Source organism: Nicotiana sylvestris, chromosome 5 (genome assembly GCF_000393655.2).
Source record: "Nicotiana sylvestris chromosome 5, ASM39365v2, whole genome shotgun sequence".
In the NCBI taxonomy this organism is placed as follows: Eukaryota; Viridiplantae; Streptophyta; class Magnoliopsida; order Solanales; family Solanaceae; genus Nicotiana; species Nicotiana sylvestris.
This window is the reverse complement of record NC_091061.1, coordinates 89,501,410-89,519,855: the sequence shown is the minus strand read 5'-3', so window position 1 is coordinate 89,519,855 and position 18,446 is coordinate 89,501,410. Positions and strand designations below refer to the sequence as shown.

The window sequence follows — 18,446 nt, the reverse complement described above, 5'->3', positions numbered from 1 at the left end:
TTTCAATGAAACTCCTTTTCTTTAATTCGTGTACCCCTTTATTCTTCATAGCACTTATTTATCGCTTGTTATAAATAGTGTAATACTTATAATCCCAAAATAAATCTCATTCCCGAATTTACGTCGATTAATCTTACGACGAAGCTTTAACGTACGAAAATAAAAAATATAATATCTCATTTTCGGACTTTCATTACTTTACTTATGGTGTACTTTCACGCACGAAAACCTGGGGTGTAACAACCGCCTCGTAGATCCAAAAGTAAATATGCAACGTGGATCTCCCGAGGTACCGCCTCGTAGTCCCAAAAGTAAACACACAACTCAAAATTGATGGAAACAACAATTACACCAAGAAATCCTACATTTTAAGAGTAAATACAAGTCAAGGAAAAGCAGAAAAACAACTAAGCATGTTGTACAGATTTCAAATAAGCAATTAAGACATGTAGACAAGCGATATTAGGCTAAATAGGATAACTACACATGTTGGTATAACTCAATTAAGATGTAACAGGTTACTGCTCAGTAAAAACCGAATTTTATAATAATTAGCCCGTGTACGCAAGGTGACACTCACATATCACAGAAGTATGACAACAATTCCAAATCCTAAAGGGATTTTCCTCACTCAAGGTTTGGAAAGCCACTTACCTCGAGCCAAGGTCAATCAATCAGTAAGAATGGCTTTTCCTCGACTTTCCGACTCTAAATGACCTAAATCTAGCCAAAAGCAATTACATACAAATAAATATAACTATGTGAAACTAATCTAGTTAATGAATCAAAACTTTAACAAGAAATTAGAAATTCGCCCCAAAATTGACCGGACCCACGTCTCGAAATCGGGTGAAAGTCACAAAATACAAACACCAATTCAACCACGAGTTCACTCGTACTCAAATCTGATACCAAAATCTCAATCGAACCCCAAAAATTCGGTTGAAGAACTTCCCACTCTTTTCGCAATTTCTCAACCCAAAACCTTAATTAAATGATGAAATTAACGATAGATTAGTGGGATATAACAAAAAACGAGTAAAGAATCATTACCCAATTGTTTCCTCTGAAAATCCTTCAAAATATCGCCTCAATCCGAGCTCTCTATCTCAAGTTATGAAGAAAAAGACAAACCCTCGATTTTGAAATATTTATATCTGCTCAGGAGAATCCTTCTTCGCGAACGCGGAAATTGCCTCGTGTTCGCGAAGCACAAAAAGCTACTGACCAAAAATCCTCTTACATGAATGTGAGGGACCACTCGGAACACGGAGCTTTACTTGCCAGACATTTCGCGAACGCGTAGGCTAAATGCCTGGAGCACCATCTGACCGTTCCTCTACGCGAACGCGTAACACCTATCGCGAACGCGTAGACTCAATGCTCCACAACTTCATGCCGCGTAGACTCAATGCTCCACAGCTTCACGAACGCGGGAACTACATCGCGTACGTGAAGAACAAAACTTAGCTGGCCTCCCAGATAACTTACGCGAACGCAAGACCTCTCTTGCGAATGCGATGACGGAAACCAGCAACTGAAGCACCGGATTTTCTACAATTCCAACAAGTTCAACTCTAGCCCGTTAACCACCCGGAATCCACCCGAGGCTCCCGGGACCTCAACCAAACATACCAACAAGTCCTAAAATATTATACGAACTTAGTCGAGCCTTCAAATCATATCAAACAACGCTAAAAATATGAATCGTACTCCAATTCAGGCTTAATGAACTTTGAAACTTCAAACTTCTACAACCATTGCCGAAACCTATCAAATCAAATCCGATTGACCTCAAATTTTGCACAAAAGTCATATTTTATATTACGGACCTACTCCAACTTCAAGAATTGGTATCCGACCCCGATATCAAAATGTTTACTCCCGGTCAAACTTCCCAAAAATTCAACTTTCGCTATTTCAAGCCTAATTAAGCTACGGATTTCCAAATCACAATCTGGACACGCTTCTAAGTCCAAAATCACCCAACGGAGCTAATGGAACCGACAAAACTCCATTCCGGAGCTGTCTTCACACAGTTCCAACTACGGTCAAATTCCTAGAATTTAAGCTTTCATTATAGGGACTAAGTGTCCCATTTCACTCAAAAACCAAAAATAAATCCTCCCATCAAGTCACATAAGCATAAAATGATACAGAGGAAGCAGTAAATAGGGTATCGGGGCTAGTACTCTCAAAATAACTGGCCGGATTGTTACACTATTATTCTGCATTCTTCGTCTATCAAGCTAAATCCTACAAGAAGTATATTGAAATCAATAAATATTTATTTCCACGTTAAGTTAATGAGTCACGGGCTTCTATTCCAATTTTTCAGCATTAATTTTCATCTAGCGTTTGTTTTCTTGATATTTTCAATACGTGCACATATATTATCCTTTTAGTATTTATTAAAATTTAAATATCTCAATTGGAAAGTATGAATCCGAAATTCAAAACTTAAGAAAAAGAGAAAAGTTGAATTTTTGATACAATCCCAAAAAGAAGAGATGATAGTACTCTAATCGATATACTAAAACAAATAAAAAGACTTGATTCTCTTTCAAGTGCTTATAGAATAATACTCATTCATTTCAATTTAGATGATTTAGTTTGACTTGGCACAAAGTTTTAGAAAAAAAAGACATTTGAAACATGTGGTCCTAAAAACTTAAGGGGCAAATGCTTTATGGGGTCATGACATTTTTGTTGCTATAAAAGCTTATTATTAAGAGTAATATGAGTAAAATGAAAAGTTTAGTTAAATTATTTCCAAATATAGAAATGTGTCATTCTTTTTGAAACGGACTAATAAGGAAAGCGTGTCATCTAAATTAAAACAGAAGGTGTAATAAAAGTTCTTGTAACAATTGCCTCTGGCCTCCTTCGATCACAAAGTAGAAATTTAAAAAATAAGTTTTTTTTAAAATTAAAATTGATAAAATCTTACTTAAGATCAACCATGGTGCAAGAGAGATTGAATGGATCAACCATATTATCAATTTAAAAAGAATTATTAGAAGAAATTGATTATAAAATAATTATTCGTAATTTTGCATTTCAAAAAGCTAGAAACATAAATTTCAAATAAATAACATATATGAATTTTTTTTAGGAAAAAGGTTAAAGGCCTCTTACAAAAGTTTGGCTTTAGGTTCCAATAGCACCTAGTCGCCCCTGTACCAATATCATAACCGACTTGTAAATATCCTAGCAATCATTATATTGGCCACAAGTTCATACCACCATCATAATTGATTTGCAAAATATTTTGGTAAATCGTCATAATTGGCCATAAATTCTGACCATTGACATAGTTGCCATGCGAAAAATTCACCAATATGTTTAGCTTCAAGAATGACCCAAATCAACTTCAAATGACTTCAAATTTGATATATAACCCTCCAATATCAATTTCAACTTCAATGGTTAGATTAAACATAAACCTTCAAAAATCAATAAATTCACTATTTCTTCTTCAAAAAGTTTTTTTTTCAAGCTCGAACAAAAACCAACAATGGTATTTCTTTATTTTCTCAACCAAACTAATTCAAATCATCAAAGACAGACAATATAAGTTCAATGAAATATTACCTACTTAATTTTAATTACAAATAAGTAATGAATCTTCAATTTTCTATATCACATTTCATTATTTTTTAATTTTAGCTGTGTCATAATTTATTGGAAGAAAAAGAAGGAAAATATGAAAGAAGAGAAAAAAATGCAGAAGGATGAAGTAGGAGAAGAAGAAAAAGATACAGAGGAAAGAGGAAAGAGGAAAGAGGAAAGAGGAAAGAGGAAAGAAGAAAATATAACAAAAAGCTAAAAAGAATTAATGGGATCGAAATACAAATGATGATGACCAAGTGAGACTTTTTCATGCATTCATGATTCATCTTAGCATATTTTCATCTAGGCATTTCAGATGATCAGACTTTCAGGTTTCATTCTCTCCTCCATACATATTTGAACACTCTGTTGCACACGAGAGTTTATTTGATCTTCCTATTCTTAGGTACTTTTCACAATATCCATCTTACTACTCTTTATAAAATTCAGCTTGGTTATTATATCATCATCAAACCAAACATGAGGCAGACTGATGATATGATGCTTTAGCTTAAACTAAGTTTACCATTTCTTTTTCTTTTTTCTTGCAGGCTCTTTTTGCTTCCTTTTCCCCTTCTTGGTTATGCATATAAGGCTCATCAGATTGGTATACCAAGAGCTGCAGCAACGAGTACCTCAAGCCTAAAAAGGAAAGCGACAATACAAAAGTATTATAGCACAAAATAAGTAAGCATTGACAATTGAATTTGAAGTTTTAGTTATCACATGACTGACCACAAGGGTCTTTTGCATCCTCTAAATTAGCATGGAGCCTAATCGACTTCACATCACGTATGAAGTTTCAATTACTAAGCCTAAAATTGTGATTGCCTCTGAGAACTGGACTTCAATGCCAAGCTCACCTGCTGGCTTTCTCTGGCTATTCTTCAGACAAGAAGCTTCAGAGAGATGCCAATCTTCCCTGCAATGTTGTTTGGATCTCCGATCCGACTTGCTAATTTCCAACCGCCATGTATTTCAGTCTGGTCTTTTACGAAAAACAGGAAAAGAAAAGGAGGTATAAATATTATTTGGGCAAACTTCTGTGTCCCTGAATGAACGAGTGAAAGAACAACCCGAAATGAATGGCATCATTCTCTTTTATCCTCCTCAACAACTTCTCCTAGCCCAAACACATGATCTGCTGCAATAGATGCCTTCCTCTCCTTCCTTTCCAGTTTAGACACAAGATCTCCTCCCACTATTACTCCACTGCCTGTGAGGGACAGACCCTCCTCATCATCATCAAGAGTCTCCCCTGAATATGCGTATCTGTAAAATTGTGAAGAGGTACCAAATTAGAGACTATTTTCAGAAAAACCTAACAAATAAAGGACTAACCCCAGCAGACCAAGGAATTTGTAGACGAACCAAAACTTTGCATGAGCGAGAGAAACACAAGATATAAAATAAAATTATCTTTTCTTTTGCAAAGTAAAAAGCAGTCACCACCAGCAACACAAGAGGATATATGCTACAGATCCATCAAAACTCATCGAAACTAGACCTTAAATAAGTAAGAGAAACAAGGAAGGTTGGACTTGCCTAATCTTAGAAGAGTTGGGAAGGTACATGAAAGATGTCGAAGGTTCATAGGGATGGCAATTGGGGTACGGCAGGGCCTATTTAGCATTTTTCCAGAATTTGCCCTGCCCCGCCCTATCAAGCCCTACCCTGCCCTACCCCGCCCCGTTTAGACTATCGTTCATTTCATTTTTATTTTGTAATATTCTATTCAATTTTTATAACTTTTTTACCTTTTTAATGAAATATTTAAAATTAACATGTGAATAAGAGTTGTTTATGTATATTGTTCGAACAAAATGTCTTATATCAATGTTATTAGTGATATTAATTATTAGTGAATGATGCTAGAATAAATGGAAGCTACATAGAGTAAAAAAATATTGTAAGGAAAATCAGGCATATGTAATGTGGTCAAATTTATTTGTTGAATTGAACGACTCACTACAGTGTAAGATGGAGACAAAATATTATATTTTATTGGCTATTAATCAATTCCAATCGCCTTATTATGGGGTGTAAGAGTGTAATCTATAGTAGATTATTTTCTTTGGTATTTACCCAGAGACTCTTAGTTTTGCTCTGAAGATCTAAACTAGGAGTAGTAAACGGGCGGGGCGGGTCGGATATGGTTCGGATCGAAAACGGGATGAAAAAACGGATCAATTATCCGGCCCGACCCATATTTAATACGGATAAAAAACGGGTTAACCGACAGATAATATGGGCTACCCGTATTATCTATGAATTCTTGTATATGATCACTTTTGGGAGAATTCTTAGTCTCCTTAACTTGAGGAACCTCCAATTTGAGGCTTTACAAATGTAAAAGTTAGACCCATTGATTATCCATTGGTTACTTATTGGTTATCCATTTTTTAAAGGGATAATATGGTTCTAATCCATATTTGACCCGTTTTTAAAAAGTTCATTATCCAACCCATTTTTTAGTGGATAATATGGGTGGTTAACTGTTTTCTTTGAACCATTTTTCCACCCCTAATCTAAACATATGATTTTACAGAAAATGTGATTATTAGAGCAAAAGGAAATCAAAAGAAGATTTTCTCATATCTTTGTTATGATATATTTGAAACAAGGTGAGAGTGGAAATACTAAAACATTTGTGAGTAAAGCGATGCACATTTTTATGAAATCTTTATTGGAAATTACAAATCAAATTAATGAAATAATTTTTTTTAGAAGACAATCAAATAATGACAAATTTCCTTTCAATTTGGAGATGCTAAACCGAGGACATCAACGATTTTGGCATTTCAAGAGTTCATCCTGGTCATTTTATCTGGCACAAATTTTAATTATAAACATCGGTCATTTAACTTCTTATTGGGAGATAATTAGAAAGGAAATATTTTTCTAATAATTAGTAGAAAACAATTGGAAAGGTCAACTCTACAGCAGGTGCACTTTATACATGAAATGCATTATAATGTGTAAATGCAAATACTGTTTTCTGTTTCAATTAATTAAGATATAAGTTTTGCCCCTTAAGGACAGCATTTTACTTTCGCTTAGCATGTTCAAACTAATAGGAAAGGAGTAATGCTCATTCATTTTAATATAACTTGTCAATTTAGGAGAGAAATATCAAAAGAACCACTAACATCTTTAAACTCACATTGTTATACTCGTGCAAAACAAAAACAAAACAAATTCAGCAAAAACTATTTATACAGATAAATATTAACAGCTAAAAATGATTCCAAACAAGTCCTATTTTCCATCCAACTCCACATATTGAAGGCAACGAATATTTGTTACTCTGGGCACTTTGTCTTCCCATACTCAATATAGATCTCTTATATTCACTGATAATGGACAGTGCAGTATCATTTTCTTCTGTAAGCAAAAGACTCAATTTACAGCAACAATCACATACTCACAGCTAGTCATGCATATGTACCATGCTTTCCATTTATAAATGAATCAATAGCCATCACTAACATGCAACACATTTAGAAGTATGTCTTAATCCTCAATCCATTTGCAGTAATCTTCGGCCAGTAACAATAGAAGCAAGCTATACTAATTGCACTGACAAGAAAAGGAAGGGGACAAGGATTATTCACCTGGTTGGGTTATTCGAAGGAGCCCAGAGAATGCATATCACCGTTAAAAGCAAGTATGCTAGTATGGTCCAGAAAGCAGGGATAATCCAGGCTCTTTGCCACAATTCACTCAATGGATCACTTGCATTAAAGTACAACTGCATAAACAAATATATTAATTTCAGAGAGTAATCAAGAAAAGAGACTTATAATATTGAGGAAAGAGAAAGGGAATAGAACGATAAAGAATACCTCATAGCCAATCCAAGCAACAGAGAGCAGAACTGAAACTGCTAAAGAATTGGTAAACTTTCGGTACAGTTCAAGCTTGGCCACGCTTCTACGAATCTGAGGTACACATGGGCAAAGAAGGAAGCCTTCAGATTCAATACAAGGATGTTTGTGTTTTCCTCCCACATTGAATAAAACCAACACTCTCCAGTCAAAAAAAGAGAAAAACAAAACGTACACTGTTGAAATTTTATAAAACTTCTCCTTGGGTTAGGAAGACTTAAAGAGAGTAATGAACTATGATGGAATCAAAGATCAGTGCAATTGTTGAGATTCTCTATATCTCCAACATAAGTGCATTTGCAATCAACTATACATCAACCAGAGTTTAAAGGCATCAGGTATCCGCCAAACAATTCAAAAGAAAAAAGAGTATATTTATGATGAAAATGCGATTATCTTGTAGTTTGAGCAAAATGAGATTCAGAAAGCAGAGAATATGGCAGTATATAACTGATCAACCATCTTGTATTTCTTATTAGTATTTTTAACCAATCTCTAACTAACAGAATACAGAGAAAGAAAGTTTTTATCACCTGAAGCTTCTCTAAAGTTTTGGATAATGAGGAAAATATCCATACAATGAAGCAGGAATCTAATAAAGCAACAGGTAACACCAAAAAGATTCTCGCTTTTCCGGAGAAGTCGTTGATATTTCCCAAATGTTCAACCAGCTCCAAGGCTTCAGAAGCTAGAAAGTATACCACACCCAGAAGAAGTACCTTTGAGGTTATACCGCCCAGTGTGGGCCGTACAACACCATAACCCATTGAAACGACTAGAAGAAGTAAACGTGAGACGGTCTTCTTTATAGCACTGAAGGTAACAGCCCACATGGTAATTCCCATTGGCCTGCTACCTGTGGCATTAAAATTTGCATATTCAAAATACCAAAGAGCCATTTCACACATTCCAAGACCTATCACGGCAGTAATGTGATAGTGCAACTGTATTATATCCTTCCAGTGTTGTACGAAACGTAAAAACCACAAGAGACCAAGAATGAGGTACGCTAGAGACATCAAACCATAAAATGTCATTAGTGGTGCCATCTTCCCAGGTAGATAGCCTTCTGGGTTTCTCCAAACACTTCTACCACTAATTAATGTCCCCTGGAGTTCTGGATTGCAGAACATAAAATAGAGATAATACATTCCAGTCTTGTTGATCTCGACAGTCTGGAGTACCATATTAGCCTCTTCATTGTTTCCTTCAAAGGACGTCTGAATCCGCTTTGGCCACCCAGGGTTCTCAGAATCTTGATGGATTATAACCTCTCCTACCTTGCAGGATCCATCCTTGGCAAGAGCAGGGGTGCAACATATTGCCTCAGAATTAAGATAGGATCCTCCAATCATATTCCTGTCTTTGACCTCGACTATTATGGCTTCAACAATTCCAGTACTCTGCTGCATCTCATTTTGCTTATTTGCAGCCTCCTTTGTTCTTCTAAAGGTGATTGTCTCAAACCTGAAATCATTATGCAAGAAAGCAATGAGTCACTAAAATTATTCATCACATATTTTGGACATTCTATTTATAAAACACAACAGCCATCATAAAGACAATAGCGAATTCAGTTCAATCTATTAAAGATAGAGAAGAACTTGGTCATGCGAGGACAAATATCAAAACATTTTATTTCTGGAAAACATCTTGAAACTTTCGGCTAATTAAAAATATCCAAACTTCTACTCCATATGACTTATTTCACCTCAGAGTTGTTGTCAATCTCTAACCATAAAAAGTCTCATCAAAACACTATCCTAATGCTGACCCTACCATTTGTAGAATTATTTTATGCCATCAACTTTTATATGCAACCAACAACAATGATATACATAGTGTAATCCCACAAGTGGGGTTTGGGGAGGGTAGGGTGTATGCAGACCTTACCCCCATCTTGTGTAAGGTAGAGAGGCTGTTTTCGATAGACCCTCGGCTCAAAGAAAAAACAAAGCAAGTTTGAAAAAAAACTTTAGCAAAGAAGCCATGTTGAAAATACTAGAGAAAATAAACAATAACGACAACAAAATAATAAGATACCGACGCAAAGGAAACAACAGGTAATATAAAGAAATTCAGAATAGGATAATACGAGAATAATAATAATACTACTAATATGTAGAAGGAGGAGTAGATAACGTGCTCCAAACTGTCACCTATCTCTCACTCTCACTCTCACTCTCAAGAACGTGAGTCAACGTTCCTCGACTACCTACTAACCTTCTACCCTAATCCTTGACCTCCACACAGATAGGATCATGTCCTCGGTAAGTTGAAGATGTGCCATGTCATATCTAATCACCTTACCCAACACTGATGATTAATAGATGGAGAGAATTTTAGTAATGAAGTTACAATTGTAGGGGAAGTGGCGAGGATGAGGAAGAATGGGGGGGCGTAACCGTGTAATTAATAGAAGTTAATAAGTGAGTTCTTTTTTTTTTTTTTTTAAATATAGCACATAAATAGATATAGACTGAAGTTTGCAAAGACCCATCGCAGCTTCCTCAATTGCTGAATAAAACACTATTGTCCTGTATGGAAAATCTCCCACTTTACTGTAATCTAACATAAATGGTTGAGAAAACCTGCTGCAATGTGTAGTTACTTCTTCTGAAAAATGATCCATAAATTGATTTCCAGGTCAAATATATTTTTTTAAGAAAATAATTTCCATGAAGAACATTGATCCCTACCAATTGCTTAACTAACATAACTTTCGTGTTCCACACTTTGCATTCTTAATCTCTTTGAGTGTCAAATGTGCTATGCAAATAATATGTACATATCACCCATATTTTTTCAATAACTTTTGCTGGCACACTAAAAAGTCTGGTTGGACATACTTTTCCAGAATAAATTTATCTACCTAACTCATTCACTTTGTAAAATTGCATTCACAAACCATCTCCTTATTTTCAATAACTTTTGCAATCCTCATTTCAAATCTAGTAGAATCTCAAGTTTCTTCCTTGTAATTTTTCTAGCCAGCTTTGATTCAGGATCACACCTACATCTACAAGTTTCAAAACAACAATAAATTCTCAAAATTGAAAAAAATAGCCAAATGTATAAAGTGGAAAAACACAAAAATTGGGTACCTGATGAAAGACTTGCCAGTAAGGGGTTTATTATTGGTGTCATCAGAAAGAGGAAGGGGAGAATCTTGCACCTTAGAAGCATAAAGACCTTCACTACCACCATGGAAGAAGAATGAATTAAAACGAGGAATAAAAGCTTCATTCTTGTACTCATGGATCGACCCTTTTACTCCCATTACCCAACTGCTCACAATTAACACTAGTCCTCCAATTATCAGATCACATTTATCCTTTCTACATCTCATCTTCTTCTGGTTCAGTAGATGTGTAATCGTCGTACGTTGAATGTACAAAAAAAAAAAAAAAAAAAAAAGGGTTCTTTGAGAGTTGGCGTGAAAAAGGAGGATGAATGAAGAAGAAAGTGAGAGTAAACACCGGTTATGGGTATTTGTTTGTCAGCTAAAGAAATAAGAGATTAGTAGCTTGTTAGTACTTATTAAAGTAGAGGAAATATTCCTCTGCTATTATTTACTTGTGCCACTCATTATATTTTTCGTTCATTTTTATTCCTACCGGTCACAAACTTTGCAAACTTACCCCCAACCCTAACGTCCCTCCAATGTGGAGGCCAACCCTTCTAATATTTTATCCATGTTAGCCGCCAAGTCAGCAGGTCCCACCAAATAAAATGTTATGTCAACATTAGAAGTAATTTAATCCTCAAATAAAATTGAAGGTTTTTTTTTTCCTTTTTTTTGCATTATCTTTACCCAGCGATTTCATATGCTCATTTTAAACTAATTGCGCATATTGAAATGAACATGTGTTCATGTATTCTCTTAGAGAAAATCGAATGAATAGAAATTTTGAGCTAATTTTTTTCAATGTTTAAATTTTTCATACTATCACCGATTTTCTCTCTATTTCTGATGAAAAACTCTTAAAATTCATCTCTGTACTATAAAAATTGTTTCCTTACTGTTTCAGATCTTACAAGTTACATTTTGGGCAGTTTATTGGCTGTATCTTTTTATGGATTGGCTCAATTTTTTCGAATACATAGTCTGGTTTTGGTAGTTATTCTTTCTTCGTCTTCTATCCCCTTTTGTCGCGCAGTAAAATGTTTAAGAAAATTATATTTTTTTTATTATTTACGCTGGATGAAGGAGTGGAAAAGTAGTGGTATTTTTTCCATTTTAAATCAAGATCTATAGATCTCGCCTATTTTCATGCTGGATGAAAATGAAGAAGAAAAGGGAATAGAGTGAGAAAGAGTAGAGGTAGTCAGTTGTGGTGGCCTTGTGACTTTTTCGGCGAGTTTTGCTGGTTCCATTTGCTGGTTTGGGTGAACGGGTTTGTTGTTTGAATGACGAAACATGAAGAAGGAGAAAGGAGACAAAGAGGAGAGCCAGTACCGTTGAGGTTAGTTTTGCCCGTTGAAATTTTTTCCGGTGAAATACCATAGTTTTCGGCGATTTTGGTATGAGTTGAGGGAGAGAAGATAAGTGAAAGGATGGAGAGGTGAGGAGTGGGGGTCGTTTATGTTAGGGTTTTAATTTGGTGGGGATAACAGCTGACATGGAAGCTGGTATGGATAAAATTGATGGGGTCAGCTGCCATAATGGAGGGACGTTAGATTTAGGGGTAATTTTGCAAACTTTGTTAACTTTAGGGACAAGAATAGACGAAAAGTATAATGGGTGGCATAACTAAACAATGAGCAATAGTAGAGGGATATACTAATGAACAATGAACAATGAACAATGGTACTAATTACGTATTAAAGCTTCAGCTAAAGAAATAAGAGATTAGTAGCTTGTTAATACTAATTAAAATATGGTACTAATTACGCATTAAAGCTTCAGCTAAGTCGGGGAAAATTTTATTTAGGGCCCATGTGTTATATTCTAGTTTTCAACAAAGCATTTAGGCTGAATATATATGTAGCCCCTTAAATTTGTCAAGTTTTTTTATTTAGACACTTTTAAACTAAATGGTGTACCTATTGAATACTTCAACTCAAATAATATTATGCAATTGAATACATATTGCTAATATCACACAGCATGTGTAATACACTCTCCTTTCAGAAAGTGAAAAGCTGTGAACACGTGATTTTTGCCCTATACATGAGTTATTCCCAAAATTCAAACAAAATAATTTCTTTGTTATTTTACAATTTTTATGAATTTTGTGGCATTTTTTGTTGATTGTGTGCATTTTTATTGGTGCATTTTTAATTCATATGAAAAATATAAAAAAATATATACTGGACATTTGCATTTAGGATTTAATTTTATATTTTAGGATTAATTAGTGGCTAAGTTATTTTTAGAACGTAATATGGAGAAAATAACAAAAATAGTCCGCTTTTGAATTTTTAATTGTTAATTGTTGAATTTGTTGCGAAATAAGTTTTAAACAATTTTAGGGATTAATTATCTTAACGTTGAAAATATATTAGGTCTTTATTCTTATTGTTTTTGCATTTTTATAGAGTCAGAAAAATAATAAAGAAAATAATACAAAATGAATTGGAATAATAAAAGGAAAACAATTAAAAAATTGGTCTTAATTGAAGACCAAATTTGGGCCAAACACGCAGCCCAACAGGACCAAGCCCACACCCCGTTTCAACCCGGCCTGCCCCCCCTTTAGCGAAACGACGCCGTTTAGCATCGATCAATCCGGGCCGTCGAGGTTTATTAATCCAACGGACGAGAAGCTTGGATTGTTTAGTATATTAGTGTCCAAACGTTACCCCCCCCCATCTCGTCTCTCAGACCTCACCAATACCCCAACCCTAAAAAAACAGCCACCCTCATATCCTTCGCCGGAACCCTACCGCCGGCGAACGCCACTTATGCCATCGACTATCAAATTAACACCATGTGAACGCCTGGGCCTCCTCTACCCAACCCCCATGGCCTTGTCTCTCGAATCTGCCCGGAGCAGCTCGAATATCAAATCTAAAGTTTCCGGCCAAAGCCCTCAAGCAAAATCTCCATGATTTCGGACCTTAATAGCCCTAACCATGGGGTTTCTTATGAAAACATATGGTTAGGGATATTACGGGTCAGAAATTCTGGGGAGTTTTGGAGTAACAACCACTGGCCAGAGTTTTTCGTGTATCAGTGAATTTTCTTGTTTCATTTTTTATTTTTCATTTCTTTTTCCTTTTTGTTTTTCTGCATGAGTGAAGTCTTAGTTACAATTTCTTGATTTTGATTTCAGTAAGTGTTCAAGGTTAATTTTATGCTTTATTTTTGTTTATTAGTATAGTTTAATTGTTCTTTTGATTCACTGTTTCATTTGTTTTAGTCAGCAAGCTTTTCCCCAGTTATAGTTTTAATTTTGTTTGATGGTTGATCATGGTTTTGATTTTAGAATCGTCTTAATTGATTAGTTTGGGTCGATACAATGTTGCCCGTTAATTGTTAGCTATAGGTTAGGTTAATTTCAATTCCTGTTCTATTTTGATTTTGAATGCTTAAATAATATTTGGTCGTTGGTATAACTAATGAATTTGGGTTGGAATTTGTTTGGGACTGATTTCAGTTATTGGTTTGATTAATTGTTCATTCAGCATTAGTGTTAATTAATGTAGTGTTTAAGATAGGTTGTTTAGGTTAGCTGGATAGATCATATGTTAGTTAGTTTTAGTTAAATTTTAGCTAAGATGAAGGAGTTGGGATAAGTTAATATTGGGCTATAAATTTCAGACTAGTAGAAGAGCATTTTAGGCATAGAAAGAGGTAGCTTCTTTAAGAATAGTAATTTCAAAGTAGGGAAAGGGTAGTTTAGGAATTGTAATGGGTATAGGACCTTCTAGAATGGGGTACAAGTGTATATTTCAGTAATTGTGATGCATTTACTTGTTTAGCAAGTCAAGAATAGAGGGACTAAACTGAAAATAAGGGAGGGACAAAAAAGAAAACCTAAAATCTGATTTACCCTCTTTTGTCACCTATAAAAGGGCATGAAATGCCTTGAGGAAAGGGGAGATCTGTTCAGCCAAAAATTCACTTTTTCATAGCAAGTTTAGCTTCCAGAAAATTTTCCTTTCTAGTTCCAGATTCAAAGTAGAAGTTAGAAATTCAAAAACCAAAAAAAGCAAATAGGTTCATAAAAATCCAAAAACATGTGCTGTTTCATTCAACTATGAAATTGATTCTCTAGTTTTAGTAGCTGAGTTACAAATCTCAGTTCCTTTTCTGGTGATTTGAGTATTCAGAGAAATTTCTGGTTGTTTCAAGTAAAATTGGGGTTTCAGTTAGTCTGTTTCGGTTCCATTTGTTGAGTTTTCGAGTTTGGGGTGTTCTGGCTGTTTAAGAATTCAGTGTTGAGTCAAAATTTTGGATTTTGAGTTGCTGGGTTGTTGACTCCTCTGTTTGGATTGTGAATTTGCTGCTGCTGCTCACTATCGTCTTAATTGACCTCTCCTCTTCCATTTCTATTCAATTTTCAGGTATTTCTCATGCTCAAGCAATGTTGAAGATTACTGCCACTTGTAGAAAACAAGTTTGAAGTGTGAATAATAAGAAACACATGCTTACACTTGAATATTTACCTTTACTGTTCATTTTTTTTAAAAAAAAATCGTGTTGGTTGATTTATTTGGACTGGAATTTCAGTAATGTTAATGAAATTACAAACTGTATAACTGGACAATGTTGTGTTGTTTTAATTTGTGGACTTATGAATTGATGCTATGTCTCCGCTTGACCATGAGAGTTCTGTAGTTAGTAGTGTTAGTTAGTTAGTTTCACAGAACGATTTTGTAAATGAGAATAGTGAAAAACACAAGTTCATGTTTCAGTAGTTAATTCTAATAGTCCAGTTTATCTTACAATGTTAGTTTGAATTAGTTTGGAAATAGTTAGTCCACTTTGAGTTTGGGTCATTAACTTGTTCATGTCCATGTGATTAAGTGAAATAATGCAATCAAGTTGCTATCACATGTTGTTAAATTTGAACTGTTTCTGATTGCCATCTTTAGTAATATGTAGGAGTCACTAATAGATGAAAAATAATTTGTCGCCTATTCGAATTGAATGCAACAGGGATCAGGAATAAAAATGGCGTTAAAGTGCAAAGTTGGCTTCTATAATTTTAGGTAAATGCAGTGCAAATTGCACCGAATGGCATTGGGGACTAATTGGGTCGTTTGGTGTTGTGTTACCGCCCAGGCTCGATCCCTGATTGTTTCTGCAAAGAATTTAAATAGGCCTCCTTTTAAGGGCCTAATTTATGAGGGCTCGGCAACCTATCACGTGGGGCATCCCTATAGGCCCAAATTCACGTGGGTGTTGGGTTGCTCTAACAAGTAGTATTAAAATTAAATTGAAAAAGTAGAGATAACTATTAATAGAAGAACTACAAGACCTTTTAGGATATCCTTTTAAAATAAAATGAGACGAGCCTCGCCAAACAATAATACATAGATTGCGGGGCCCTCAATAAATGTTTGTGATAAACTCCTTAGAGTTCGGGATGGGCCGTTTAACAAATTTTATGGCCTTCCTCAAAGATAATAACGCGACAGTCTCTTTAGGCACGTTTTTTAATAATTTACTTCCTTAAACTCGGGTGCGTATTGATGCGACCCAAATCCAAATCTCGACGAAGTCGAAATGGGTTGACAACCACGGGTGTATTGATTGCGACGTGGTTCAAAACGCGTTTTCACGACGTCGCAATTCTTTTAAAATAAACAAGGATAAAAGCGGTTTACGAATAAAAGGCACATAAGCTAGCATGTATTAAAATCAGATAAAACCAAATACAACTATTTAAGTGACCGTGCTAGAACAACGGAACCCGGGAATGCCTAACACCTTCTCCCGGGTTAACAAAATTCCTTATCCGGATTTCTGGTGCGCGGACTGTAATACAGAGTCAAATCTTCCTCGGTTCGGGATTCAAAACCGGTGACTTGGGACACCATTAATTTCCCAAGTGGCGACTCTGAATTTTTAATAACTAAATCCCGTTCCGATTGTCCTTTAATTGGAAAAACTCCATTATACACCCTTCCGGGGGTGTAGGTAAAAAGGAGGTGTGACAGCTCTGGCGATTCTGCTGGGGTGTTTTACCCAGAACTTCGGTTCTGGGATTAAGAATTCGAGCTTAGAATAATTGTTGTGTTGGCTTTATCTAATCTCCTTACATGTTTCATGCTAAATGTGCTAAATGTTTTACCGCTTTGATATTATCTGAACTGTATATAAACTGTGCCGAAACCCTTCTCTTCTCACCTCCGGGGATGTGCTTACTAGTTGAGACTCCCTATTCTGTTAGTGTCATACCCTGAAATAAAAAAGAGGCTCGGATAAGTTGCAAAGCCGGACGATCTCGCGGGTCCCCAGTACGCTGCCCCCTCCTCGACTCGAGTTATCCGCTCGGGTGCACTGTTTAGAACACATACCCAGGTTTTGAACCTAGAATAACTTGACTTCATGCCGGATCCCTAGTAGGAACGCTTAATTGCATCATGCTGCATTTGACTTAGGGGACTCAACACAGGGGTTGGGTCCGTCTAGGGTTAGCAACCTGAAATGAAAAGACCATCCTGATGCATCCTACTTGTTCTGTACATATATTTGTTCCGAACCGGCATGTTGACCGGCTTTTGAATCTCGAGAATGTTAAATTGAGAAAAAAAAAGAAAATAGAAAAAGAGAGAAATAGCAGTTAGGGAGTCAATTGATTATTTTAAAAAACCAATGACCAAATACTGTCGAAACTCTGCCGAAATTTTGAGAAAATGGAAAAAGGAAAATGTTTTATTTTTAATAGTTTGTTTTACTAAAAAGCAAAGGAAAAAAAAGAAAAAGAGTCTTTGTATTAGTTTGGAAAAAAATATAGGTTGTTTATTGTTTGTTGAAAATGAAAAAGAAAAAGGAGAGTCGTTATTTTGTCTTGCTTTCAAAAAATAGAAAAAGGAAAAATAGTTTGTCTTGCCATGGAAAATGAAAAGAAAGAGCCTTGTTTTCAAAGGGCGTGCGATACGTAGGCAACCCTCATCGGGTCCAACCTCCCCTTTGCAAAAATAGCCAAAAAATGTCAAATTTTTTATTTTTGTGTCATAAATAAACCGGGTGATGCCGTTTTGTCAATACAGCCGAACGTTCCCGAAATGGACGCCGGAAGGCTGACTTTGCAAGATGGCCATTTTTGGTCAATTTTGATTTTTGACCGGTTGACTCTCACAGCCTTAAAATCTTCGTCCTTGGGAGTGCTGAAAGGCCGTGTTCGAAAGCCGAGTCTTTCATTTTAAATTTGGAAAAGTGAAATAGTTAATTTTGTCTTGAGTCAAATAAAAGTTTTGTTTTTGCTTAAAACACTCTAATAAATGTGCAGGATGAGCACGATGCAAAATGAACCTTTCTCAATAATGACTAAAATCCCTTTCGAGTTGCGGCTATGGTAGAACGATTTAGGCAAAGAAGGACAAGACGAAGTCAAGAAATATCTGAAATGTCTCACGGGCTTATTGGAAATCAAGCCTCGGGGTGATATTATAAGAGCGATGGTCACCTGCTGGGACCCGACGCACAATGTCTTCCATTTCTCAGATTTTGAGCTCACCCCAACTCTGGAGGAAATAGCCGGGTACATCAGAAATGCTGAGGTTCCGTTAAGAGGAAAATATCTGGTTGCTCCAAGAGCCATCACGGTGCATCGGTTTTTAGATTCATTGAAGATACCCAGGACAGTCCATAATCCAGATTTGGCAAAAGGCTTCTGCACTCTGCGCTTCATATACGACAGATACGGCCACGTGGGAGGGTTTAACAAGACGGACATCAAGCTATGCAGTAAAAATAACCGTCAAAAATGGGATGAGCACAGACGGGTGGCTTTCATGATAACCTTTTTGGGCCTCTTGGTGTTCCCAAGG

General features: G+C 35.8%; 1 protein-coding gene across 2 annotated transcripts; it reads right to left on the bottom strand.

Moving 5' to 3' along the window:
• Positions 1-4,262: 4,262 nt before the first annotated feature.
• LOC104224748 (uncharacterized) lies at positions 4,263-11,012 on the bottom strand. 2 transcript variants are annotated; one of them, XM_009776446.2, is made up of 5 exons: positions 10,604-11,012; positions 8,033-8,966; positions 7,458-7,553; positions 7,227-7,363; positions 4,263-4,884 (listed from the first exon to the last, which is right to left on the bottom strand). In XM_009776446.2, the coding sequence occupies exons 1-5, from the start codon at positions 10,846-10,848 to the stop codon at positions 4,704-4,706; spliced, it is 1,593 nt and encodes a 530-aa protein (XP_009774748.1). In that variant the 5' UTR covers positions 10,849-11,012; the 3' UTR covers positions 4,263-4,703. The 2 variants fall into 2 exon arrangements, with proteins under 2 accessions (XP_009774748.1, XP_070030617.1); XM_070174516.1 differs by lacking the exon at positions 10,604-11,012 and adding an exon at positions 10,372-10,518.
• Between the last annotated feature and the right edge of the window lie 7,434 nt (positions 11,013-18,446).

Coding starts and splice junctions, on each gene's coding strand:
- LOC104224748 (XM_009776446.2), bottom strand. CDS start 10,848: ATGAGATGTAGAAAGGATAAATGTGATCTGATAATTGGAGGACTAGTG. Junction 7,554..8,032: donor AAACTTTAGAGAAGCTTCAG/GTGATAAAAACT, acceptor TGTGTACCTCAG/ATTCGTAGAAGCGTGGCCAA. Junction 4,885..7,226: donor CCTTCGAATAACCCAACCAG/GTGAATAATCCT, acceptor ACAATTTTACAG/ATACGCATATTCAGGGGAGA.